The following is a 25,952-nucleotide window of genomic DNA, read 5'->3' on the forward strand; positions in this document are numbered from 1 at the left end:
TCAAAGGAGCTGCAGGTGTTAGGGTTAGTGAATGAAATCAGTCCTGCTTCTTAATTTTTTCTGTTTTGACCTCGTGGTGGAGCTTCACCAATCAGAGGACAGCCTTACGGACACAGAGACAGCAGCTCTGCCGGCTGTTCTTTGCTCCATGTCCCGTTATTAATTATTCATCTGAGGCCGATTAGATGTGGCCCAGTTTCTCCTGGAGACGCCTTCAGACCCCAGCCATCCATGTGACAGTTTTGTCCCTAACCAGGCAGCGCTGCTGTAGAACCCAGCTAACTTCCTGCCTGGATCTAAGGCGGTAAACAGAAAATCAGTTGTTGTTCTTCACCTTCAGCCTCTTCTTTGATGTTCATCCTGTGTTCATGTTCGTGTTTGGTTCTCAAACCTTTTTTCGGTCTGACTAGATCCTCTTTTAATCTGGGCTCATTTCTTCCCGCCTGCAGCAGCCAACCAGAGGGAATCATTAAAGTCTCCGTTCCACCTGAAGGAGGAGCCGAAGGTGGAGGAGGCTCCGAGCCCGAGGCCGTCCTCACAGAGCCAGGGTCAGGGTAAGCCGAGCTTCCCCGGGTCCTTCTGCCAGGAGCCGAGGGAAGGAAGCCCTATGGCTAAGAACAGCCTGCTGAGCCAGGACATCAACGTGAAGGTGGCGTCGGAGCTGCTGATCAAGCTGTCAGGTAGGCCCACCTCCTCAGGACCACATGCAAACAATTCCTCTGATTAACTCCAGCTGCACACTTTTACTCTGAAATGATGCATTTTATCAAGTTTGTCCTTAAGCTCAGTGATGCTCTGATGAAAGTTGCTTCCCCGAACATTAACTTTGCCTCTTCTAGGCGTAGTAGATCTATATTATTTGTATTTTATGCTCTGAGGTCCCAGACTAGGTAGATAATGGATCATGAGCTTGGAACTGAAAATACAACCCTGACTTGAAAGCAGAGCCTCAGTTCAATCTCCCGGGCGGGATGCGTGTCCCGCTGCTGTGGTTCGTTTTCACTGTTGGTGCTCACCGTCACTGCCAGATTTAGCTGAAGAAGGTGCTCGCTATGCCAGGTGCAGCTGAAGAGCAGCGAGCACAGGCGTCTATCTGTGGGTGGGTGGGTGGAGAGCTTTTTCCCAACGTTCAAGAGTAAAAACAGCCTAATGTTGAATGAATTGTTATCCTGGGAAAAGGCTCACATCAGACTAAATGGATGAAGACACCAGAGGCGTCATTGGTTCAAAGGTTACAGATCCTGGTTTCATATCAGTCTGGTTAAAAAGATCAGGGCTTATTCGTCTCATCCTTTGTTTTTTGTTTCAATCGCTGAAATATTTTATATAATAATATATTAGTTGTATTATTATTAAAACTTTATTAACAGCTAAACCTGGACAGAAAAGGCCAAAACAAACTTCCCAAAATAAAACAATAAAATCTTTAGTTCTCTAAATCTTCTGAATGAACACAGCGAACGCAGCCTTAGATATTTATGATATTCCAGAAGCCAGGAGACAGAAACAGATATTAGGAGCAAACACATCTTAAAAAAACAATGTATTATTCAGTAGACATCCAAATGATAATAGGCTAACCCCCCCCCCCCCCCCCCCCCCCCCCCCCCCCCCCCCCCCCCCCCCCCCACCCCAACAGTTCGGTTCACCATCTTGGCAAAGTTTTTGTAAATTTCTGTTTTTCAGATTTGAGTTTTCCGAAGGTTATTGTTATTTCTCTTCGCCTCTGGGGGCGGGTTTTCCTCTGCAGTGAAGAAAAAGGGATTTACTCATGTTTACTTTTTGCAGTGAGTCTTTAGTTTCTAGCTGGAAGGTGGGAAAAGACCCTCAATGGATGCAGCTGGTAACAGACTGTGTTTGTTGTTGTTTGTTGAGGAAAACAACTTGTTTCAGTGTCTCCCCTATCAGCGTTTCTAGACCAAAACATCTCCAAACTTTTTTTGTTTTAACCATTAGTTCAGCACCATTTTGACTCTCTAAACTCTGCGATCCGTTTCTACTAAGGAGGCGGGCACAGTGGCAAAGAGAATCCATCGGATTGGACAGCCAGGGAAAGGCTTCGTCTGATTGGTCAAACTTTACACAGCACAGATTTACAGAGCAATTCAAGTGGCTATGTGTGTTTGTTTGCCTTTTTTTTAAATCAGATTTTAATAGTTATTTCAATCTTAAAGAAAACTCAAGAGAAAATCTGAACACATTAAACCATCTTTTTATTTGTCTGTTTTAGCTGCAGGAAATATTTCAGGCACTCAGGATTGACAGACATGATGACAGCAGAGCTGATTTTTTTTTTAGCTGATCAATCAAAGACCAGCCTCCCCCCATATATTCCTGCTCGGGGGGGAGGAATGTTGCTGTAGTGAGGAGCAGCTCTTCATCCTCGCACACCGGTGGCCATTGTTCTCTGTGGTGCTATCGGTGATCCATGCTGGCTGGTAGCGCCATGTTTCTACACGTGTGCCGCTCCGCTGCCTGCCCTCGGGTCACGTTTCCCTCTGTGTGCCTGTGCAGTAGAAATGTTAGCTGCTGGCCTAAACAAAGAATGGCCGGCCTCTACCTGCGCTCCTCGCTGCCTCTCCTCTCCTGTCGTCATTCTCCGTCCTGTTTTCCTTCCCTCACACCAGGTTGACCCGGGTTAGAGAGAGATGCCGCAGCGTTCGTCTCTGCACCGGGTCGCGCAGTCCCTGCAGAGCACAGCCCCCGTCCGTTGCCGTGGAAACAGTGGGGGCGGTAAATGAGGAGGGCTGTCTGGAGTGACAGCCTTGACAAGAGTCTGGACCCTGAAATGACCTTGGTGGGGGAGGGCTGGGAGGAGGAGGAGGAAAGGAGAGCGGCAGGGAAAGGTCATCGCCGTTACAGTCATGTGTGATTACAGTGGGGGGGGGGGGTTCAAGGGCGCGTACACCGTGACCCCCCCGTCCTCTGCTAAAGGTCGGCCCTGGTAAAGATGCGTCTCCAAACCGCCCATCTGCCCGTCGGAGGGTTTATTTCCTCTTATTTGGCAGCGCAGCAAACGGAGCCTAATTAAATTTCTGCTGCTCGACCACTGAGTTGGGGATGTCATCATTACTGCCCATTGTGCTGTAACATGAGTTGCATCATTCCTTTAACTAGCCACCCCCCCACCCCCCTTCTTCTTCTTCATCAAACATTTGTCGGTGGTGTTTCTCGTGTTTCTTCCCCCACATCTGTTTAAAACCAGGCTGCTGGTGTCTGGGGGCTAATTACGCTGGGCTAAATAGTCCCTGGTGCCAGCGGCTAACGTGTCCTAGCAGATGGGCGCTGGTGTCGCGGGCCAAGGCGAACATGGCGTCAAAGGAAGTGGGGGGGATCCAGGGCCTGAGGTGGTGCCCCAACAGACTGGCGTCGTGTGGGTAACAGCCGTGCCACCCACTCACCACCCAGCCGCCCTCGCTATAGGTGTGAAATCACGTTGTGTTCACTTTACTCTTTCTGACTCCCGAATTCAAGTTGGACAAAGAAACTTTGAGAGACAGAGATTAGTTTGATCATTTTAATAGTTTTAAAAGTTAGTTGGATCTGATGAAAGCTGAAACCATCCAGTCTCTTTAGCTTCTCATGGAGAAAAAAGAAAGTTTAACTTTGGGTCACAGTTTGCTACAAGAGCAGCTAAAAGAAGGAAAAAATAAATCACAGAAAAATTATGCTGGGTAATCTGAAGGCTCCAAATGACCAAACATCACAACAGGATTTAAAATTAAAATATGAACAAAAAAATAAAATGGGTCCTAGTGGTCAAACAGGAAGCCAAACGTTGTCAAATTAAAATGATAACATTAAAATATCATTTAACTAGGGTCTGAATAAAACTCCCTACAACAGAAAATTAATAAAAAGCTGAACACTGGCCTACGACATGCAGAGGCAGGGAAGATCATGTTGCTGCATTCGGACAACTGGATGTCGAAAATCAGTTTAGTTTTAAACACTGCATCTCAGTGTGAAATGCAGGAACATAACATTGGCCTTTGGGCTTGCCATACTACTGACCAGTCCGGCCTCCAAACCTGAAGCCGCTCTGTGCTGAGCAGGTCTGGGTCTCCTGTGTTCAGAGAGCAGCTGGCAAGCCAACTGACCAGCTGTCCGTCACTGATACCTGACCATTCATTAAGAAGCTGTTATCCAGCATTATTGTTGAGGCTTCTCTAGTTTGACTTCCTCTTCAGAGCGACGTGAAGCTACCTGCAGCGCGGTGGAGGCGTGAACAGAGCATTTAGAAACTGTCACCAGAGCGAAGCAATGCTTTAAGCAGGATGGCCACAGCTGCCGGGGAAGGAGGTGGTCCTATGGCAAGCTGTTTTAACATAAATTCGGTTATAACACCTTTACATTCAAGATATCTCAAATTGTTTTATGACTAGACGTTTTAGCGATTTAAGATATCTCTAATTATATTTTGACTTAAGATATCTAGAAGGAATTACCGACTATCTGGAATACACATTTCAGATATCTACGATCAAATTACGATTAGTCATAAAGTAATTTCAAGATATCTCGATTTTAGTTTTGACTTATCATGAATTATGGTGGCATTTGAGATATCTTTAATTAGAATTATGACATCTTAAAGCTGAAGTCTGTAAGTTTTTAAAAATCACTTTTCGGTCATATTGGCTAAAACTGTCCCTATGCCCAGACAGCAGTACATGTGATATGTAACCTGTGAAAAAAACTGCTTCAATTGGTCCCGCATACTGCCTTGTATTGCAATCTGGAAAGAATAATTCGGGACGAGTCAAAACAACCAATCACAGCCAGATGAGCGTCTGATGGAGTGTCAATCACAGCTCACACACGCTGAATCCCTCCCTCTCACCGCTGAACCTGCTGCAGCGCCCGGCTGCAGTCAGGAGGACGCGCGTGGAAGTCATGGCGGAGCGACAGCCACCAGCGAAAGAGAAACTGCCCTTACTGCCCCTGTCGACAACTGCTTACACGGCAAACTTCGGTATAACCAGCATCTTATATCTAGCTGCTTGGAGGTGAGTGTTATCGCTCTTACCGGTTCACACTCCATGCCGCGTACGCTGCTTGGACGCTTCTGGTCGCATGCGGTAGCCGCGCAGATGCTGTGAGAGGGGTGGAGCTAGGAGGTGGGGCATGAGTGAAGCAGAGAGGGTGGGGGAGTGGCGTGAAACCTGTTTTTCTTCAAATTTTCAGTCAAAGTCTGCTCTCTTCTCAATGTTACAGACTGCAGCTTTAAATAATGACTAGACAAAAATAAATTTAAAGATATCTTGAATTGTAACTTCTACTATTTGAAAAAATTTTTTAAGATATCTCTAAATGAATTACAGATATCCTGAATTATTCAGCTTTTCCATTAAAGATATCTTGAATTGACATTCTGTTAGTCAAAATGTGTAATGATCTTTTTAATGGACTTCTATGAGGATAATTCCTAAAAAAAATTCCTTACTGTCAGTTTAATCCACAGGAGGAAAAGTTAAATCAGCATGTGACACTTTAAATGACAAATCCGGTGTCGTAATTTGAGATATCTTGACAGGAATTTTGACTAGTCAAAATGTAATTTAAGATATCTTGAATTATTATTCTTCCTAATCATAATGTAAATACAGATATCTTAAATTACCATTCCAGACAGTCAAAATGTGGCTTTGTCAAGTCAAAATTTATTTTAAGATATCTGGAACGTAATTATGGATGGTCAGACGAAACCGAATTTATGTTAAAAAGCCTTTCCATAGTGGTACTGGCTGAACAGGGAGGGTCTCTGAAGGATGTGATTGAACCAGGGAAGCTGCTGACTGTCTTTTAGATAAAGATCCGTGACTCTTTCTGTAAATCTTAGGTTCACCGTGTTGAGTTAAACAGACGAGAAGAACCAGCAGAGAGTGGTTAGAAAATCCGAGCGAGTGGACGGAAACTCACAGCGTTGTCCTTGTGTATCTTTAGTGAGAGCTGAAATATGAAATTACCAACAGCAGGAAAACAACCGTAAAACAATCCCACCTTACTGTTAGCAGCCATCTCAGGCTAATAAACCTCGGCTCAGACCTTTCTAAAAGCTGCGGTCTGAAGTCTTTCTATTTACTGGCATAAAGCTCGGTGATAAATCGGGACGAGACAAATCAGCTCTTCTGATGCTACAACACCGGAACCCAGCTGAGCAGTAGCAGCTTGGAAACTTTGAGCAGGATGCTGCTCCTTGGTCCAAAAACCATGAATGAACCAGAGCAGTTTCAGACTGTTGGCTCTAAACACTGCAGGTGGTTCAGGTCGGTTCAACTAGTTCTGCTCTGTCCGCTAGACAAACATCTCCCTCCCTCAGATGTTCTGGTACTGGAAAAGATCCAGTAGAACATGTCGTAAATATACCTATTGGAGGATTTTTAAGGAAGCTTAAATGTTCATTGTTTAACTTTCTAATGTAGAGGTTTTTAAGTCATCCAGACTCTGCCCCTTTAAAATCTCAGCAAGTTGCTGGTTTTTGTTTCAATTTTTTGGATAATTGTCTTTTTTTTTTATAAACTTCGGAAAATATCTAAGTGAAATTTAGAAAATCTTTATCTTTAATCATGGAGGTTTCTCCAAAATTTCCTTTTTCTTCTCAAAAATATGTGAAATTAATCTTAATTTTCCTCCTTCATCATCTCCAGTGAGACCAGAGTGCTGACATGCTCTGTAACATTTTAGCAGTTAGCATCTAGGCCGCTTCTGCTGCTATTTTCATGTAGATAAAGAATGATGGATTTAAGGAAGTGGTTATAAATTCCTCTGATTTTTAGCACATATTTCCAGAAAAGATCAACGTGATTTTAAAAATCCAAACCTGAGTTTGAATGTTTATCTTTCATTGTTTTTTTCTTTCCATGGTTTATTTCCTGGGTGTAGCTAATGGCAGTTCACCGTTCTAGTTCACAGCATTCGTGTCATTCTGCAGTATTACCTCACATTAAGCCGTACTCCGCTCTGACAGTGTCCTCGCCGTGACCCCTCAGCGTGGCCGCTCGCTGACCTCTCTTATTCCCGCCCTCCCTACCTTCTGTCTCTCCGGCTCTTCATCACTTCCTATTCTCCCATTTTCTTACTGTACTTATCCTGCTTCTCCTTCTGATATCCCTGGATGATTTTTACTCATTTAACGTGTTTTTGCCTCCAATATTTTGACTATTTTATTTATTTCTCCAGTTTTCTTCCTGGAGACGGTATCTGACTAATTATGGGTTGTTTCTGAGGCGCGCTGCTCTGCAGTCGGTAGCTGTTGGAAGGCTTAACTACGGAGCTCTAGCTGGTTGAGGATCAATTGTAGCAGCAGCTGTCTGTGAAGTCTGCAGGCAGGGCTGCTGTGGCTCCCACATGACATCCAGTCTCCACACTGCAGCCTTTGAAGCGCCTGAACTCTTCACCCCTGTCTGAGCAGGTCGACTAGAGAGCAGCAGAACAGAGAGGCTGAGAGAGCGAGGGAAGGGGGCAGGGATGGAGAGAGATGTGTATAACGGCGCAGAGCAGGATAACGGGGAGGGGGAAGAGATGTCATTCAGGCTCTAGCCAACTCTCATGGCGCTGTCCTCCCCCAGCTCTTCTCTCGTTCTGCCGTCTTCCTCTTCATCTTCCCCTGGGGTGATCTTTTCACTGACAGTGTTTTTCTCCTCACCCTTCCTCTGTGCCTGTCTCCTCGTCCACTGTCAGTCCCCCTGCCTTCCTTGCATCAAAGAGGTGCAGCAGCTTCCTTTTTCACGTGCACAGCCATCTTTATCTGAGTGTCATTAGAAACCAAAGCTGGGGGGAACATCCTGAGAAAAGCATTATTTCAGGTCAGCAGGTATTCAGGTCAAAGCTGATCAGTAGAAACAGAGAATCATATATACTCAGTTTAGGTAAAACGGGGCTGAAAAGTGTTGCTGTTTTAAAGGGAAATTCTAATGATCAATCAGGATGCCACAGACTGTAGCTAAGAAAGAAAGACCTGTTCTAGCGTGGATGTAATATAATTGTTCCTTTTAATTACCGTTTGGTTCATTCCTTGGTTTTCGGGTCAGGGTTTGCTGCAGGAAGAACGCAGCAGCAGAAAGAAGCAACTTTTCCAGCCCTGTAATCCCTTCATTTTCTGTTTGATTAGCAGCTGCCTCCTCTATCAAAGCGTGCTGTCCTCAGAGAAAACGGCGATCCGCCCCTAGTCTACAGAGAGAGTTTTGTTCTGTTATTTGTGCTGCGAAGAAGAAGTATTCAGCAAAGAATGAATATTAAAAGGAAAAAAGTTATTCCTCTGGAATGAGGAGCAAAAACGCATTTCTGTTGGTCAGCTGGAGGTTAGCGACAACCTCTTATTGGTCCAGAATGAACGGTTGAATTGCGTTGGAAGTAGAGAGAATGTGATCTGTGAAATGCAATTTAAAAACAAGATTTTTTTATTTTTTTATTAAATCTGTAAAAAATAAAAGTTTGGACACATAAAATTTCAAAATATGTGTAAAAACATAACTTAAAAAGTTGAAGAGATGATTGCAGCTCTGAGTTTCTCTTTAAAGATTTTTGGATTCAGTAGTTTTTTTTTATAGTTTAATTTCTGGATTGTCTTTTTTCCTAATTTTTTTTAAATTTTTTTTAAATTTATTTCTAAATTTCTTTGCAACAATAATGAGAGCCATCACACTCCATATGAATCTGAATATCAATCTGCTGTCCTGGACTGCAGGAAACTTCTCTGACCGTTAGTTCAATTCAATTCAATTCAATTCAGTTTATTTATATAGCGCCAAATTCACAACACATGTCATCTCAAGGCACTTTACAGTTCAACCAGATCATACAGTCAAATTGATACAAAGTTTTCTATCTAAGGAAAACCAGTTGATTGCATTGACTCATTGACTCAAATACAATCCCCCACACTAAGCATGCTTGTAGCGACAGTGGAGAGGAAAAACTCCCTTTTAACAGGAAGAAACCTCCAGCAGAACCAGGCTCAGTGTGAGCGGCCATCTGCCGAGGCCGACTGGGGTTCAGTCGGGTTGTTAGTGACACTATGAGTCTGCTTTAGACGTCAGATCTGCTCCATGAAACCAGACGTTTGTGTTTAACCAGGATTTTAATCTGAACTGAATGGTTCAGCCTTCTTTATTCCCAGGGTTCATTCCGGGCCTCAGAACCAGCCGGTGTGCTGAAGATATCCAACTCATGAACCACATTTAGGGCCTCATGGAAATGTTTTATTTAGACAGGTAGAAGCCTGGGTGGGGGTGGTGCTTTAGCAGCAGAGCAGGCGTCTCTGTTATTAAAGCCACTGATGGAAACTCAGTGTCCCTTGGTTGACCCTTACAGTGCCAACCCCCCCCCCCCCATCATCAGCCTCTCCTTGGCCACTCGGCCAAAGCAAACCACCTGATTAAAGGATTAGTGAAGCTGCTTGTCATTGTCCTAACCCCCCTGGTGCCATTGGCTACCAATAACCAGACACCTGGCTCTGGGAGGGGGGGGTAAAACCCAGTCCTCTGAACCAGTCTGACAGTGTGAAGTAGGCCAGGGTTTGTAGAAAATTCAAAATGAGAAACTAAGGCCCCGTCCACACGAAGTCAAACCCTGGCCTAAATGCACAAATTTTTCACCAGACCAGCTTCTCATCCACACGAAGCCGGCGTTTCGGGGGTCTGTAAACGATCTTTTTTTTATTCAGCCTTCAGAGTGGGAAGATTTTGAAACGCCGTTTTCGCGTTTCCATCTTTAAGCTCTAACCGCATTTTTTTTTTTTTACACGCATGCGTCATAGCGTCACCTCTAAACACGCATGCGCGACACAGTATCACAACTACAATGGCGCCGTACTGTGTTGAATGGTTGCTGCTCATGCTACTCACCCTGCTGTCGGGCTTACAACAGAATCTTCTTCTTCTGGAATATCTCCAGGAAGAACAGAGCAATATCGACCACATAGTTTAGCACCTGAATTTGACTGAACTACGAAAATGGACCCGCAGGGCAACCATGTATAAATATAAGTGCGCATGCCCAACATTTCGTCGCCTATTTTTGCTTTGGCACCACAGCGCCACTTACAGGCCTGGCATACATTTTGCAGCGTTTTCATGCATTCGTGTGGACGCTCACATTTATTTTACGTCTCCGTCTTTACGACAAACGTTCTGGAAAATATTAGCGTTTCCTAAGAAGTCAAAACGAAGTCAAAACGAAGTCAACTTAGTCTTAGGACGGGGCCTAAGACTAAGTTCACACAGCAGCCGGAAGTGACCCAAATCCGATTTCTTTTTTTGGCCCATATAGGACCTGTATCTGATCTTTTCATGACAGTCTGAACAGCACAGATCCGATATTTTCCAATGCGATCCAGGCCACTTGGCTATGTGGTCCTGAATCCAATACAAATCTGATCTTTTCAGCTGCAACCTGTGTCTGAACGGCCAGGTCGCATTCATCCGACCTGAACGCCATTAATACCCGACAAAGGTCACCTTTCTGGATGTTGCTATAAGGAAGCAGCAAGAAAAACAACAACCATGGCGGACGATGATGCGGAGAGCACTATTTATGTTTAACCATCTTGAAAAGATTGTGTTTTTGCGGTTGGGAAAGACCGCTAGATGTGCTCCGGCACTACCATCCATGTTTACTTCTGTAAACACAGAGCTCTACTGCGCATGCGGGACACTTGCATTTTATGACTGCAGTTCACATAGGAGATCACATACAAGTCGCATATATTTGGAAATGTGAACGGCAACACAAAAAATCGTAATTGAGCATTAAGGCCTGCAGTGTGAACGTATCCTACGTCCCAGACTCGGCAAGAACCAGCCAAGTTCTCCAGAGCTCCAAACCCAGACAGAACAGGACTGGAACCAGGAGGTGGCAGAAACTGACGATAAAGGCGGGACAAGGAGAGTCAGAAAAGGAGGGGATGTGTTTTTAAAGCAGCCAATTTTAAAGATGAATCCTGCTCAAAAGGGCATCTTTAAAACAGCTGTGGCATTATGGGTAATTCTGGCTGAAGCTTCAGCTCCCTCCTGATTGGTCCAGTCTGTTTTAGACCAGAGAGTCTGGGTCTTCTATGAAAGCCCATCTGGTTAAGAATTTCCTGATGGTCCTGTGTGAAAGCCTGGTCTAGTGGTCTAGTCAAAGTCTGGGCTTGAATCTAAATGATTCTGAGTCACCATAAGCAGTCAGTCTCTCTGAGTCTGAAGCGGTTTGATATGATGCAGAAGGATCTGAGTCTGCACATGAGGTCGGGTCTAATTTTAGCTCACACACAATTTGAACCTCCAGAGAATTAAAACCTCAGCTTCTCCTCACCTTTTTGCGCCGCTGTTCCTTTGAGCTAGAAAAACAAAAACACGGTCAGTCCAATAAACAGATTTTTTTCTCTTTGTTTTACTCCCTTCCTGTCTGCTCCAGTGAACCCAGATGAGCTGCTGGGCAGCTCCTCCAAGCAGCGCGGTGACCTCTCCCTGCACCCCCCCCATGCTGCTGCATGCTAACCGGCTCCAGTCAGCTTGGAGGACACTGCCCCTGTTTTAGGGTTTATTTGGAGCTTTACTTGGTGATGTGCTTTATTTGCGTCACAAAAAAAAAAATATTATAAAAAAAAAAAACAATTATCAAGAAGAATCAGGCACACAGTTTGTTTGGTTGGATTATTTTTATACATTTCATCAGAACAAAAAGTTTGGGCTCAATAAAAGTTTGCAGAGCCTCAGATATATATTCTTTATTTCTCAGAGTCATGGTAGATGAAAAATACAGCTGAATTCATAAAATGATTTGATCTGTAGTTGCCTCCTCCTCCTCCTGCTGATGAAGAGCATCTACTAACTGTAGATTTGTTGCATACATTTCCACAGACCTTGAACTTTGCCACATAATTGCCGCCAACATTTAAAGATGTTGTTAGACAATTCTAATAATTAAGGCAGCAGAATTGGTTCTTCCTTAGGTTCTCATTCACTATCCTCAGCGGGGTCTATATTATAAGAATATTCTCCTCATTTGACTGCTTTTTTTTTTTTTTTATCTGAAAGCAACTGGTCATTTTGACATCAGCAGTTCTTGCTCTGACCACTTGGTGGCGTTTGGTGTAATATTTCCTCCCGCTGAGGCAGGAAAGACCTCATCTTACCTGATTTGGTTGAAATTTAGCCAGATCTCCAATCTTTGACTACCATCTTAGATTCAACCAGAGGTAAAAACAGATTCTGTTGATTATTAATTATCTGAGACAATTCTACTCAACAGTAAGGGCTGCAATCAGTGAAGTATTGGATAACATTGGATAAAACTTTATGTTTTGAGAATATATGTTATGATTTCAGGAAGCCTTTCTTAAGTTACTGTTGAGTACAATCATTGGATAAGAACCCCAGATTTAGTTTGTCTCTCTCTGGGCGGAAAATCAGTGAGAGACATTGAATTTTAAACAATCAGGTGTTCAGTTCAGGTCCGTGTGGAGCAGGAGGAAGCTGAGAGTCTTTGGTCGCAGCAGAGAAAAATATCTCGTATTTATCTGGTTGATGTGGTTTCTCTGTTCAGCTGGATGTTAATTAAAAGGAATTAAAATAAATGCTTTAGTCGATTTGATTATTATAAATAAATAAATCAGGTGACTTTGTTTGACCTTTTCAGTAAAAAATGACAGATATCTGATCTGCACAGATGTTATTTACTGTTTGGCTTTTAACTCTGGGGTGTTTTACTGAGCTCGATTCAGTCTGGAGAATAAATTAGGTTTTTTATTTGGTAAATGATTATTTCCTGAAATTATTTTCTATTCTGAAATGGTAAAAATAGAACATTTTTATTTTTTTCAAAATGTATCAAATAGAAAACATTGTTTCCCGGAAATGAAGCCCAGTGCGGTGCGGTCCGTTGTTTTCAGTAACCAAGGAAGGAAGAAAGCTGACAGGTCAGCAGAACATCTGGATATATGCATCCACCAGAGGTTCCCAAAACCTTTCAGCTTCTGACCCACAGAACTCGACCAGACCCAAACTGTTGTCTGAGTTTATAAACATTTCTTCAAAATTAAAGATTGCATTAAAAAAACATCAACAACCAGAGTTTAAGAGATGATTTTATATCAATTAGTTTGATCTGTAGACCCCATCCTGGTTGATCCAGGCCCTCAGTGGGTCCACAACCACGGCTGCAGGTCTTACAGACCATCAGCGCTGTGAAGACATCGTCATACTCACCAGCACTTGTTTTCTTCTCCCCAGAGAACAGCAAAGACGCCCAGTACCAGAAGGTGAAGGTAAAGGCCGAGCCCATGGAGGTGGACCCGTCCCCTGCAGAGCCCACCCCGCCTGCCTCCCACCTGCCGACCTTCAGCACTTTAGGGGCGAGTGAGAAGAGTGAGCCGATGAGTAACCTCCCAGAGACGTTGGCCTGCCCCCAGAAAGACCTCTTCTCCCAGGACATATCGGTCAAAATGGCCTCCGAGCTGCTCTTCAAACTGTCAGGTAGGTGTTCCCCCCCCCCCCACCGTTCAAAGTGTCCACTTACTGGTAGCTTTACCTGTAAGGTCCCAGAGAGGCAGAGGTAGGGTCCAGCTGTTCCAGGTTAATTCATCACAGCCAAGAGGTGCTTCCTGTCCGTTTGTGTCTCTTAAATGGAGTGTTTTTAACTCGTTAATGATGGTCGCCGTTCAGCCCATCGGGCCCCCCTGGAGGAGCCGCTCCTCCTCCTCCTCTCTTCTCTCCCCTGACTTGTTTTCAGACATGCCGACTCAAGCACACTTGGCTGCACATGTCCCCCTCCTCATCACTCCCCCCCTCCCCTTTACATTTCTCCTGTGCGGCATCTCCATGGCAACGTGGAAAGAGCCCTCTGTCCTTGGCGAACAGTGGGGCGTTTCGGGTGCGGGGGCGGTAGCTGCCTTTTGTAGGGGGGGGGTGTGGGGCAGAGGGCAGTGGTGGCCCACCCAGGAAGGCCAGAGCATGGTGGGCCCAGCAGCAGTGAAGATGTTTGGAGCATCGGAGCTCAGAGATCAGAGTGGGCTGCTGTCACACAATGAGCAATCAATATGAATTACCCAGAGCAGGGGGACCTCAGAGACGCATCAGCAGCAAGGTCGCTGTGAACACCGAGATGATTGCAGCTCTGAAATTCACTCCATCGCCTCCGAACGTCTGCGCTCTCTCTCATCCAGGGTTCAGCCTCAGATCGGAGCACAAACACTCAGCTCCAACCTTCACAGGGTCCGTATGGAAACCTCTGAGCAGCACGCTGCGTTTCAGCACTGCAACGTTACTGCAGGATTCACCCCGACAGCCTTTTCCCAGTTTGTCACAAATGTGTTTTAATTTATCACACAAAGTGAGACTCCTTTATAGATGGAACAGAGCTATATACATACATACATATATGTGTGTGTATATTTATATATATATATATATATATATATATATATTAGGGGTGGAACGGTTCACAAAATCCACGGTTCGGTTCACGGTTTTGTGGTCACGGCTTTCGGTTCGGTTCGGTATATGTTGATTGTGTCAGGGTCTTGGTCTGTTTGTTCCTGTTTTTCTTGGTTTTCCATTTGTTGTCCTCTGCTCCCGTCTTGTGTCCTCCCTTGCTCTGTTTTTCTGTTCTGCCTGCACCTGTTTTCAATTCCCTCGTTAGCTCTCTCTTTGTCTCGGTCCCCTTTAAAAGCCCTCCCTCTTCAGTTCCTGTTTGCTGGATCCTCGTTTAATTCTTTCTGTGTTCCTCGTCTCACCCTGGCTTGTAGTTTTGGTTTACCCCTGATGTCTCCTTGGTTCAGGTCCGTTATTAGTTTTCTGTTGCACTTTGATTCCTGCCCTTGGATCTGTGAACTTAAATAAACCGACTTTAAGTCACCTCTGCCAACTGGTCTCTGCATTTGGGTCCTCCAAACAAACACCGTTTCATGACAGATTGTTAGCCTGACATGTTGGTCGTGTTGCTGTTAGCATAAACAAAACGTGTTGCACAATGTTTGCACACTGTTTTGTGCTGCTGTCGCGTCTTCCAACTCCTGTTCTTTCCCACTCGCCATACCCACACAATTCTCCACAACAACAGATTTTTTCCTGCTACACCCGGCTACGCTGCTTCGCTTTTTCTTCTTGTTTACTACTGGTGGTTGGCTTTGGTCGCAGTACCGCCACCTTCTGCTCTGGAGTGTAAACGCTTCGCCTATGAGAAAAAGGAGCAATGCATGAGCCGAATGCAACACGTGAACCGAACTGAGACAGGCGAACCGAACGATTCGGACGGTTTTCATCAACCGTTCCATCCCTAATATATATATATATATATATAAGGTATATGTATGTATATATGTATATGTGTGTGTCTATATATGTATATACATACGTATATATATTTATAAACAGAAAAAGTAAACAACTCTGATGGGGCTCCTGGGGCCTGTTTCAGAAAGGAGGTTAAGTGAAAACTCTGAGTTTGTTAACCCTGAAATGAGGGAAACTCTGGGTTGTCTGTTTCAGAAAGGGAGGTAAGTTAAACCTGAGAAAGAAGAGTAAGTCAAGCCCGTTTCTGAAAGAGAGGTAACTTATACTCAGAGTCAGTTACCATGGCAATTTACTCTGTCAACCTAACCTGGTCGGGAGCAGGTTTTCTTCAGAAAATCCGGAGTTTATTTTGGTCTCCTCCCCTTTTTTAAAGAGGAAGTGGTGTTTAAACACCTTGATTCTTTGGGGACATACAGTATTCATTGCACACATTTCAGTCACGTAGAGCGCATCAAAGGGAATGAAATGGGATGTCCTTTTATGGATGATCCTGTTTGTAAGGCCAGGTAGCTACTCTACTCCCATGATGTGCTCAAGGCTTACCTGCTTGAAGTATGTTTTTATATTTCATTTTCAGCTGCTGCCATGTTCTTTTGATGCCTGCAGGATTGCACCTATCCATGAAAACTAAATTAGGTTTAATGAAATACTGTTCTTCCAGTTTCACCTCTGATATTATAACAGTTCGGTAAGTTACTCTAAAATAGTTCTTAATTACTAACTACAAATTTGATCTTCAACAAGTCTAATTAGATTAATGTATTAATTACTGTCTCTAGAAAGTATTGGTCTAATTACTAATTTGTTTTACTTACTTATTAATTACTTTCTAAATCCCAAATCAACCTCAACAACTTGAACAATACAAGGAGAGACAAGAAACTGCACTTCTAATGCTTTCAAATAAACAATATTCAATTGCATGAATTAATCTTAAAGGCACACCTTGCAACATTTTTCAGTTAATTAATGTGTTCCATAACGTTATGGATGATTAAATGAGTCATTTCAGGTTGAACAAAGGTATTCTCGGCCGCCCTGGTGGTCTGTGGGGGAAATACTGCACTTGCAACTGCAGGAGCACCGACCCGCACCCACAGGCTCAGAAGTCTCGTGAGAGTCAGTCTTGCTTTACGGCGAGAACTGCTACACCCCCCAGTTAAAAGCATTCTCGTTGCTAGCACAGTGGCGATGTTTGTGCAGTTATGCTACGTTCACGCAGCAAAAGCAGCAAAATCGCGTCTGCTGCTTCATTTTTGCTGCTTGTACCAGTTAGTTCTGACGCGCGGCTGAAGCAGCTTTGCTGCTCTGGCTGCGCGGTGCAAAAGTGTGTCTGATGCGCGTTGGGCGGAGCTTCACTATCCTTTCTCTGCCTTGCAGCTATATTTGCTGTGATCAGTGGGAATAAAGTAGTTTTAATATGTGTTTAAATGAGAAAATACACCTGAAAACGTAATCAGTGCCGTCAGTTCATTCAGATTATCATCCTGCCTTCAATATTTTTTCTGTCGGAGCCGCTCAGACCCCCACATACCAGCGGTGCGCCGACAGTAGGGATCCCTTCATCAGCAGCCTCTGGCCTGGTCACCTCCTCGCGGTTCACCGCGGCAGCTGGTAGGTGTTTTTCATCTAAATAATCCAAACTGCATATTCTGCCGGCAGATTTCTGCATTTTAAGTTAATTTAGGCATCAATAAACTGTTTAAGAGGAAAGATCATAGCCTCTGATCATCAGCGCTGTGTCTCTCTCCCTGCGTTAAACGCACCCGACGCGCTGCTTCAGCTGCTCAGACGCGCTGGGCCTGCTGCTCAAAACGCGCCGCGGGACCTTTTGCTGCGCCTTGACGCGCGTCAACCATTGACTTTGCATGTAAACTCGCTGCTTCTGTCGCGCCAGCTGCGGTGTGAACGCAGCATTAGTCATTCGTTGCGTTCGCCTGTCTGCTAAGCTCAAAACCACCGCGCCTGGCTTGACGGAGAAACCAGGAGAACAGCTGTGCATATTTACGACAGTGCACTTTTACTTTCGCCCTCTGGGGGGAGCCTCGCTGGAAAATCAACACCAGTTGCATAGTGTACCTTTAAATTGACCAAAGTGTGTAACTAGAGGGAGAAAGTTCAAATCTAAATATACCTTTTAAAATGTAATATTAAATCCACTATTGTTTTATAGTCTTTAATTTAATTACAGTATTTATATGACTTAAGTAACTTAATTCATTACACCCAACACCGTATAAAAGTAATTAAAATGTAAACTTACGCATTGACTCTAGCAGCTATTTTCACCCAAGCTAACTCTCTCTCCTTCGCCGCTGCAGCCGTGTTGCTTTTTTTTAAAAATACATGTTCAAATTCTGCATATGCTTGCATAAGCACATCCAGTTCTGCTGGTGAGAAATATGCACACCTTTTTTTGTCTGACGCTGTTGCCATGGTGACTCGTAATATCTGTGCTCCATTGATAATGGCTTTTTATAGTTGTGGTGCACGCGCTTAACTCAGAGTCAGTCAATTTAGAGTTGATTGAACTAACTCATTTCAGCTGTTCTGAAACCCAAAACTCAGAGTTTCCAATCTCAGGATAAGTCAACTCAGAGTTCAAGTTTTAACTAAGAGTTGGTTGAACTTCCTTATTGAAACAGGCCCCTGAACTAAAACTTTATTCAGCAACGCTTTGAGGCAATCCCTGAAATCAGGTGTTTTCTGTAATGTTTAGGAAATGTTCAGTCAGACTTCTGCACCTGTTGACAGCAGTAATGTACTTTCATTTGTCTGGAACAGTTTGTTTTTTAGAATGATTATTAAAAATGTTCAAAATCAATATTTTATTTTACGAGAACAACATATTGATTTATGATTGGTATTATTTTTTTTCAGATTTGTGTTGTTTGAATTACTAATGCAAATGTATCATTTTCTTTAATGGGAGGGTATGTAAACTTTCAAGCACAAGTATATATGATTTAGCTCCAATCTGAATGTTCGCCTACTTACAGCTATTAGCCTTTGACTCTCTACCAATACAACCTGGAATTGAAGCCAAAAGGGGTCAGGCTTTAAAATTCTCCCTGCGTAGTTGGTGGTCGGGTACGTAAGCAACTGTGTATTTATATACACACAGACAGAAGATACGTCCCACAGTAAGAGAGGAGCTTTTTTTCATCAAAACAGAAGAAGATAGAGGAAATAATGTTGACAAAGGATGAAGTCAGAATGCTCAGCAGAGGTTTCTGGGTGTTATTCAAAAAAGACTTTTTAATTTAGCCGTAGATCGTCCTACATTTAGTCCAGACACTGGTCAGCTGCCTGCTTCTCTCCCCGCTCTGTTTGGCTCTTATCTCCCACTGTAGTTCTTTAACATAGAGGGGGGCAAGGCTGGTTCTCTCTCAGCGGCTGTTCTTGCACTTCCCGCTGAAGCGGTCTGAGCTCTAGAGCGCCGTTGTAACCCTAAAGCTGTTATCCGGGAGATGGTGATGCCAAAGGATTTGTTTGACTTCGAAAAGTAAAAGTCACTCCTTTGAATCCCTCCATGTTGAGCCATTGTTTGCTAAATTTATACCCCCTACCCCTCATTATGATCGCTACCCCTACATGCTAAGAGGAATTGGGACCTCACTACCCTCAGAGGAGTGGGCAAATGTAGGGGTAGATCTGAACAGTAGGGCTAGGGGGTGGTAATACAATTGGCACCAAGTGTTGCCTTTTACGGCAGAAAGCTTTCATTTACAATGAAATACTACTAAAGAAAGACAGGGTCATTTTAGGACGCCGCCTCAGTAAGCCATAGAAATCAATGTGAGAAGCTACATGAAGCAGCTATCAAACAGCTTGTAGCATCTAACACAGACCTCATTGTGAGCGTCAACAAGCAGGTGAATGAAAGGTAATACTACTAATAGCTAGCAAAGCATCAAGTTAGAATTGAGCTGGAACAGCATCAAGTCTGATTAGCTTAGCACCGTTTCCTATCCATCAGGTGTTTAAGGACTAAACGCACCAGTTTGGTTCTGGCCAGGGTCTCCAAGCTGTCTGGGCTAAAATCACAGAGGAAAAGAGGTGCTGGTTTATAACAAGGGGGAGAAATCAGGAGGACTCCTTTAACAGATGGGTGGAGCGGCCAAGTGGAACAAACATTGTTGAGGATTGCTCAAAGAAAAGGAACATTTCTATGTAAACAGCGGAGCCATGGGGATCTAGCAGAAACTGGGCCCAAACTCTGAGAACTCTGGCCTTGGAGCTGCTCTCACCTATTCAACACGAGGCCAAAGACCTGCATGTTTTGATTGGCCTTTGACACATGAAACAATGTTTACCTGTAAAATATAAATCTTTTATTCTACCTGGGTGTGCTTCATGTTCTTTCCTTTAATTGATTTTTTAGTCATTTTATACAACACTTTAATCAATCTGTGGCTGTTGTAAAGTGTTTTATGAATAACATTTGATGGAGTGAAATTCAGTTTTTGATGCTGAAATAATATTTTAGAAAAGTTAAAAAGCATAATGAAATTTTATTTTGTGTGATATAGCCCGCTTTAGATGAAAAACAGTTCAAAGTTGGATTTCTGTTGCCTCTTTCACTCAGCGTATTTCTAGAGGAATGTATCCATCTGTTAACTCCACATATAGACCCTCTTTCTCCTCCCAAACTGAAGGGATGAACCAACGTCTGGTCGACATGAAACATGCAGCTGTTTAACGAACCAGCTTCAAATCAGATGTTTCCCTGCAGCAGTTTGTTTACAATCAGTTCCTTTATATTTTCCCGAATCTACAGAGAACGACCAAGTTTAACAAAGGAAAATTAGTTTAAACTGAGGAGGCTTCGTCTTCTTTGACTGGTCTTTTCTTTAATCTATTTCCAGACCTAAATAATCCAGTTTTATATCTAATTTTAAGCACATGCTAAGCAGTCCAGGTCAAATAGAAGAACTGAAATAAACTGAGTAAATCATTACCTGAAGAAAAGCTTTTAAGACGTTCTGGAGTCGGAAGAACTGATGATCCAAAGAAGTGTTAAAAAGAAGAAAATCTGGAGAATATAAAGAAACCATGGCTGGTTTGAAACCTTTTACAGTAGTGATCGTTCTCCTCAGGTTGGGCTGAAGATCTGCGACAGCAGCAGACATGAGCCTAATAAGATTTTTTAAGAGTGAATCCTTTGCAGCTGTTGTTGTTTCTTCCTTTGAGTTTGTGTCTGGGTTGTCATCAGACGTCTGCTGGAGAAAAAACAAAACAAAGAAACAGATGATTCTGGGGTAAATTAAGCTGTATTCAGTTTGTTGATCAGTTTGTTTTGTTTTTTTTCCAGAAAAAGTAAGCAAAGCCAACAACCACAAAGACGGTAACATGGTGGGAATAAACAGGTAGGTCAGTTTCTCCCTCTGTGCTCCAGCATCTGTAAATTACTCTGCAATTTTTGCTTTTTAACAGCCCCTAATAGATGGGCAGTGGGTGTTTTTTAGTGGCTGTCAGTAACATTGCTGCTGCTTCTCTCAGTTCCAGTTCATTTCTTGATGAGTGCTTCAGACAATCACCCTTTGACTCGCGCTCCAAGAGCTCGTCCCCCGCAGAGGCCGGTTCCTCCACCAGGGCGCCGATCCATGGTGAGCAAGATGTTACTCACTCACAGAAGTGTCCAAATTCATTAATCACTGGTGAAATTACAGACTGCTTTAGAGTTAATTTATTGATTCATTTTAAGTTTATGTTTGGTATGTATTTTTGTGGAACCTTTACAGGTGCTGGTCATAAAATTAGAATATCATGAAAAAGTAGATTGATTTCAGTAATTCCATTTAAAAAGTGAAACTTGTATATTATATTCATACATTACATACAAACTCATATATTTCAGATGTTTATTTTGTTTAATTTTGATGATTACAAATGACAACAAATGAAAATCTCAAATTCATCATATCAGAAAATTAGAATATTACTGAAGACCAATAAAAACAAAGGATTTATAGAAATGTTGGCCAACTGAAAAGTATGAACATGAAAAGTATGAGCATGTACAGCACTCAGTATTTAGTTGGGCCTCCTTTGGCCTGTATTACTGCAGCAATGCGGCGTGGCATGGAGTCGATCAGTCTGTGGCCCTGCTCAGGTGTTATGATAGCCCAGGTTGCTCTAATAGTGGCTTTTAGCTCTTCTGAATTGTTGGGTCTGGTGTATTGCATCTTCTTCTTCACAATACCCCATAGATTTTCTATGGGGTTAAGGTCAGGAGAGTTTGCTGGCCAATTAAGAACAGGGATACCATGGTCCTTCAACCAGGTACTGGTAGCTTTGGCACTGTGTGCAGGTGCCAAGTCCTGTTGGAAAATGAAATCTGCATCTCCAAAAAGTTGGTCAGCTGCAGGAAGCATGAAGTGCTCTAAAACTTCCTGGTATGTGGCTGCGTTGACCCTGGACCTCAGAAAACACAATGGACCAACACCAGCAGATGACATGGCACCCCAAACCATCACTGACTGTGGAAACTTTACACTGGACTTCAAGCAGCGTGGATGAAGTGCCTCTCTTCTTTTCCTCCAGACTCTGGGACTTTGATTTCCAAAGGAAATGCAAAATTTACTTTCATCAGAGAACATGACTTTGGACCACTCACCAGCAGTCCAGTCCTGTTTCTCTTTAGCCCAGGCAAGACGCTTCTGACGCTGTCTGTGGTTCAAGAGTGGCTTGACACAAGGAATGCGACAGCAGAAACCCATGTCTTTCATACGTCTGTGTGTGGTGGTTCTTGAAGCACTCACTCCAGCTGCAGTCCACTCTTTGTGAATCTCCCCCACATTTTTGAATGGGTTTTGTTTCACAATCCTCTCCAGGGTGCGGTTATCTCTCTTGCTTGTACACTTTTTTCGACCACATCTTTTCCTTCCCTTCGCCTCTCTATTAATGTGCTTGGACACTGAGCTCTGTGAACAGCCAGCCTCTTTAGCGATGACCTTTTGTGTCTTGCCCTCCTTGTGCAAGGTGTCGATGGTCGTCTTTTGGACAACTGTCAAGTCAGCAGTCTTCCCCATGATTGTGTAGCCTATAGAACTAGACTGAAAGACCATTTAAAGGCTTTTGCAGGTGGTTTGAGTTAATTAGCTGATTAGAGTGTGGCACCAGGGGCCATCAATTTTGAACCTTTTCACAATATTCTAATTTTCTGATATGATGAATTTGAGATTTTCATTTGTTGTCATTTGTAATCATCAAAATTAAACAAAATAAACATCTGAAATATATGAGTTTGTATGTAATGTATGAATATAATATACAAGTTTCACTTTTTAAATGGAATTACTGAAATCAATCTACTTTTTCATGATATTCTAATTTTATGACCAGCACCTGTATTTAACAAGAAAAGATATTTAAAAAACTGTTGAGATTTTTACATGGGGGGGGGGGGGGGGGGTGCTAGAAGAAGAGAAGGTTTATGCTCAAGTGGTCCTTATTAGGGGGGATATGTTGTTCATGGTGCATTCCTTTCAAAAGATCTAAGCATCAAGGTTCATTTAAATAAATAAATAAATAAATATGCTAAGATTCAAAGAAAATCTGCAATCTCCTCAGAATGCTTTGGAAAAAGTTAGGGATTGAAGTAGCAAATATTGTAGAATGGAAGAAAAGAAATGGAATGAAGCAGAATGATGAAAAGTTATCGCTATGTCCTCCAGCAATCTAAGCCTACAGCAGCCTAATTATAGACTTTATCAAAAAGGAAAGGTAGTTGTTTGCATAGGAGAGGAGGCTGATAACTAGATCTGCCTCCCATTCTATTTTTTTTTTTTGAAATTCTAGGAACCAATATTAAACCTGCAGGTAGGATCATAAGCAACAATAATATCTCTGATCTAAGACAGAGCTTGGTTATTTAGGACTTTATATGTGACAAGGAGGGTTTAAAGTTATATTCTAGATTTAACAGGAAGCCATTGAAGAGAAGAATTGAGAAGATTGGAGAGATATGATCTCTTTAATTTTCATGAGAACTCTGGATGCGGCATTTTGGTTCAGCTGAAGGCTTTTAACTATAAATTGTGGACTTCCTGATAATAAAGAATTAAAATAGTAGAACCTTGAGGTGTAAAATGTGTGGACTAGTTCCACAGCATCACTCCTGAACAGGATGTTATCTTATTCTAGACCAGCGCTGGTTAAGGGGGCTGCACATTGGAGTAAATCTGATAGCTTCGCTCTGAAAAATTAACCCATGAGTTGCTGCAACAATTCATTTTCCTTTGGGACTATCTTTAATTGAATTGAATATCTAACTTTTTTATAATATTCCAGAGTTTACAGATGAAAGGAGAAACTTTTCATGGACTGATAGGTTTGAAACTGTCAGAAACTCAAATTAGAGAGCTGTGAAGCAAAAAGGCTCAGGTATCATGATAGAGGGAGGTCTCTAATCTTATTCTAGGGATGTTCAGTCGATTTGGGGTCATTGAAAATGATGAGATGGGATGAAGGTGAAGCAGGTGAAGGTGAAGCCCAATGGCTGGACCATAATTCAGGAGGAAATGCTCATTATGTCATCAAACACGTGGGTTCAAACCAGGGCATTCGCCAAATGTCGACTTAATTAAGCTGAGTTGGCTCACATCTGGAAAACCCAAAAGTTGCCCCTAATCACACATACACACACCAACCCCCAGCAGGTGTATGCAAGACTAGTCTCTTCCTTATTCATTCTATGGGCTTAGCAGAGCACAAACTACAGTTGGCAATAAAGGCTGGATTAGCCCTACCTGACATAAACAAGACTGTCTTTGCACCAAGTCAGTTTCGGTCGCACCACGATTAAAATGTGTCAGAATAATCTGCATCGTCTGATCTCTAATTCAGACACCAAACAAAGACCTGCTGGTAAAAAAGTACTCCAGTGGTCCTGTGCTGGGAGACCAGTGGAGTCTGCATGTGAAGCAGAATCAGACCTTATCCAATAAATATTAGTTCAGTCACAGAAAAGCTGCATCTTGATTTTTCTTTTCATTTTCAAAAAGCTTTGAGATTGTAAAGAAAAATGTTGATATTTCACTTTTCTTCCTTTCTGTAGATTGAAGTTTGTTCATTCATACATTTGTTGAATTTTTACAAACAGAAACTGGAGCAGAGGGAAGATAAACAATAAATAAATAAATAAATACTTATCCTTTATGCTGCATAGAGATGGAAATAATTCATTTTGGGGTTTTTTTATAGCTTTTATTACATTATATAAAACATCTTTATAACTTGGATGTAGTTTTTGTCAGCATTTTTAATCGAATAGAATTTCATTAAACATTATAGAATACAATTTGAGATAGAAAGTGAAACAAAAACCAAAATAATTGAATGTTAATTGACATTACTAGTTGAGAGAAATACTTAGACACTATGGGCCTTCATTGTTATGTACTTTTTAACTAAAGTCCCTGAATCCTGGTTTCTGCTCAGGGAAATGATCTCCTCTGTAGACGTTGGACTCGCAGGCTGAGGTAAGCTCCTCTACCTTCAGATGGCCTTTCTAGACCTGAAGGCTCTGCCCAGAGCTTCCACCTGCTCCAGATCCAGAGGTTAATTAGCTTGTGCCAGCTTCCTCTGTGCCTCTGCCAGTTAATGAAAATCTGATTGGCTTCTGGGTGTCAACAGTGTCCTGAAAGTTAATTTGTCGAGGCCTTTCCCCTGTGAGTTGAAGCTTTACATCCAGCCTCCTGCTTTATCACCTGTGTCCTGTTTTACTGCTTTTCCTCTTTCCAAGTTGGATTTTTTTTTTTTTATTCCAGTTTTATCCAAAACTCTGACGCTTCTGTCAAATATATCCAGATAGGCTTAGTAAATGAAATGACCAATAGTAAGATGATCACATAGCAGCCCACTGCTCCCCAAAATGATGAGTTAAATGCAGAAGTAGATTTCTCCAATGTGAGATCGATAAAGTTCAATTATTATTATTATTAGAAGCAGACCACCTGGGCCAAGATAATCCAGCAGGTAGTGGCCATACGAAGCTGGTCAAAACAGTTTATTATTATTTATTATTAAGCAAATGCATCAAATTTAAATAAATTGAAACTGAGATGAAGCAAAAAGATGCAACAAAAACTGTTAATAAAGTCGTAGAGAAGTCATATTTGGATGTCAAAGGATTCTGGCTTAAACAGCTATATAAATTTACTCTTTATCAGACAACATTGTCCTAAACTTTTGAAATTTCTTTGTTTTTTTAAATCCTGTCTTAAAATTATTATTTTTTTGTTATCTTATGCAGGCCAGTTAGTTATGTCGGCTTGTACACCTAAATGCGGACAATCATATATCAACGGTCATCTGTCAATCACAGTTTTTCGGTCATAGGATCTTGATTCATGTGTCGCAGCTAATATACGCAACAGTTGGAAAAACATGTACGGCTGTAAACCTTCTACACCAAACCAAGCTTCTGCCGCCCTGGCGTCCTCTTCCACAACAACTTCGTCCCCATTTTCCTCCTCTAAATAAAAAAATGTATGACGAAGAAGACTCATCGACGACCTCTGACACAAAACTCTCCTCCTCTTGCATGTTTCCTCTGTCCATAGCGTTCCTTGACAGTGTCGTTTCTAAGTCACCAATTTAGTGCTACTTGGTCCCAATGGAATTTCACATTGGGAACCTACTAGCACTAAGTTGCTAACTGGTTAGCAA

At 42.6% G+C, this 25,952-nt stretch overlaps 1 protein-coding gene across 7 annotated transcripts in view; it reads left to right on the forward strand.

Moving 5' to 3' along the window:
* Positions 1-25,952, forward strand: part of znf827 (zinc finger protein 827) — a 102,460-nt gene that overhangs the window by 54,503 nt on the left and 22,005 nt on the right. For 6 of the 7 annotated variants that reach the window (XM_038271054.1, XM_038271057.1, XM_038271056.1 and 3 more), the window contains exons 5-8: positions 450-680; positions 13,218-13,460; positions 20,593-20,647; positions 20,781-20,887. In XM_038271054.1, coding sequence (XP_038126982.1) covers positions 450-680; positions 13,218-13,460; positions 20,593-20,647; positions 20,781-20,887 — 636 coding nt within the window. The remainder of the gene's footprint in view (positions 1-449; positions 681-13,217; positions 13,461-20,592; positions 20,648-20,780; positions 20,888-25,952) is intronic. The other variant, XM_038271055.1, reaches the window with a different exon arrangement.

This window comes from Cyprinodon tularosa, unplaced genomic scaffold (genome assembly GCF_016077235.1).
Source record: "Cyprinodon tularosa strain WSP-4 unplaced genomic scaffold, ASM1607723v1 ctg79, whole genome shotgun sequence".
NCBI lineage: Eukaryota > Metazoa > Chordata > Actinopteri > Cyprinodontiformes > Cyprinodontidae > Cyprinodon > Cyprinodon tularosa.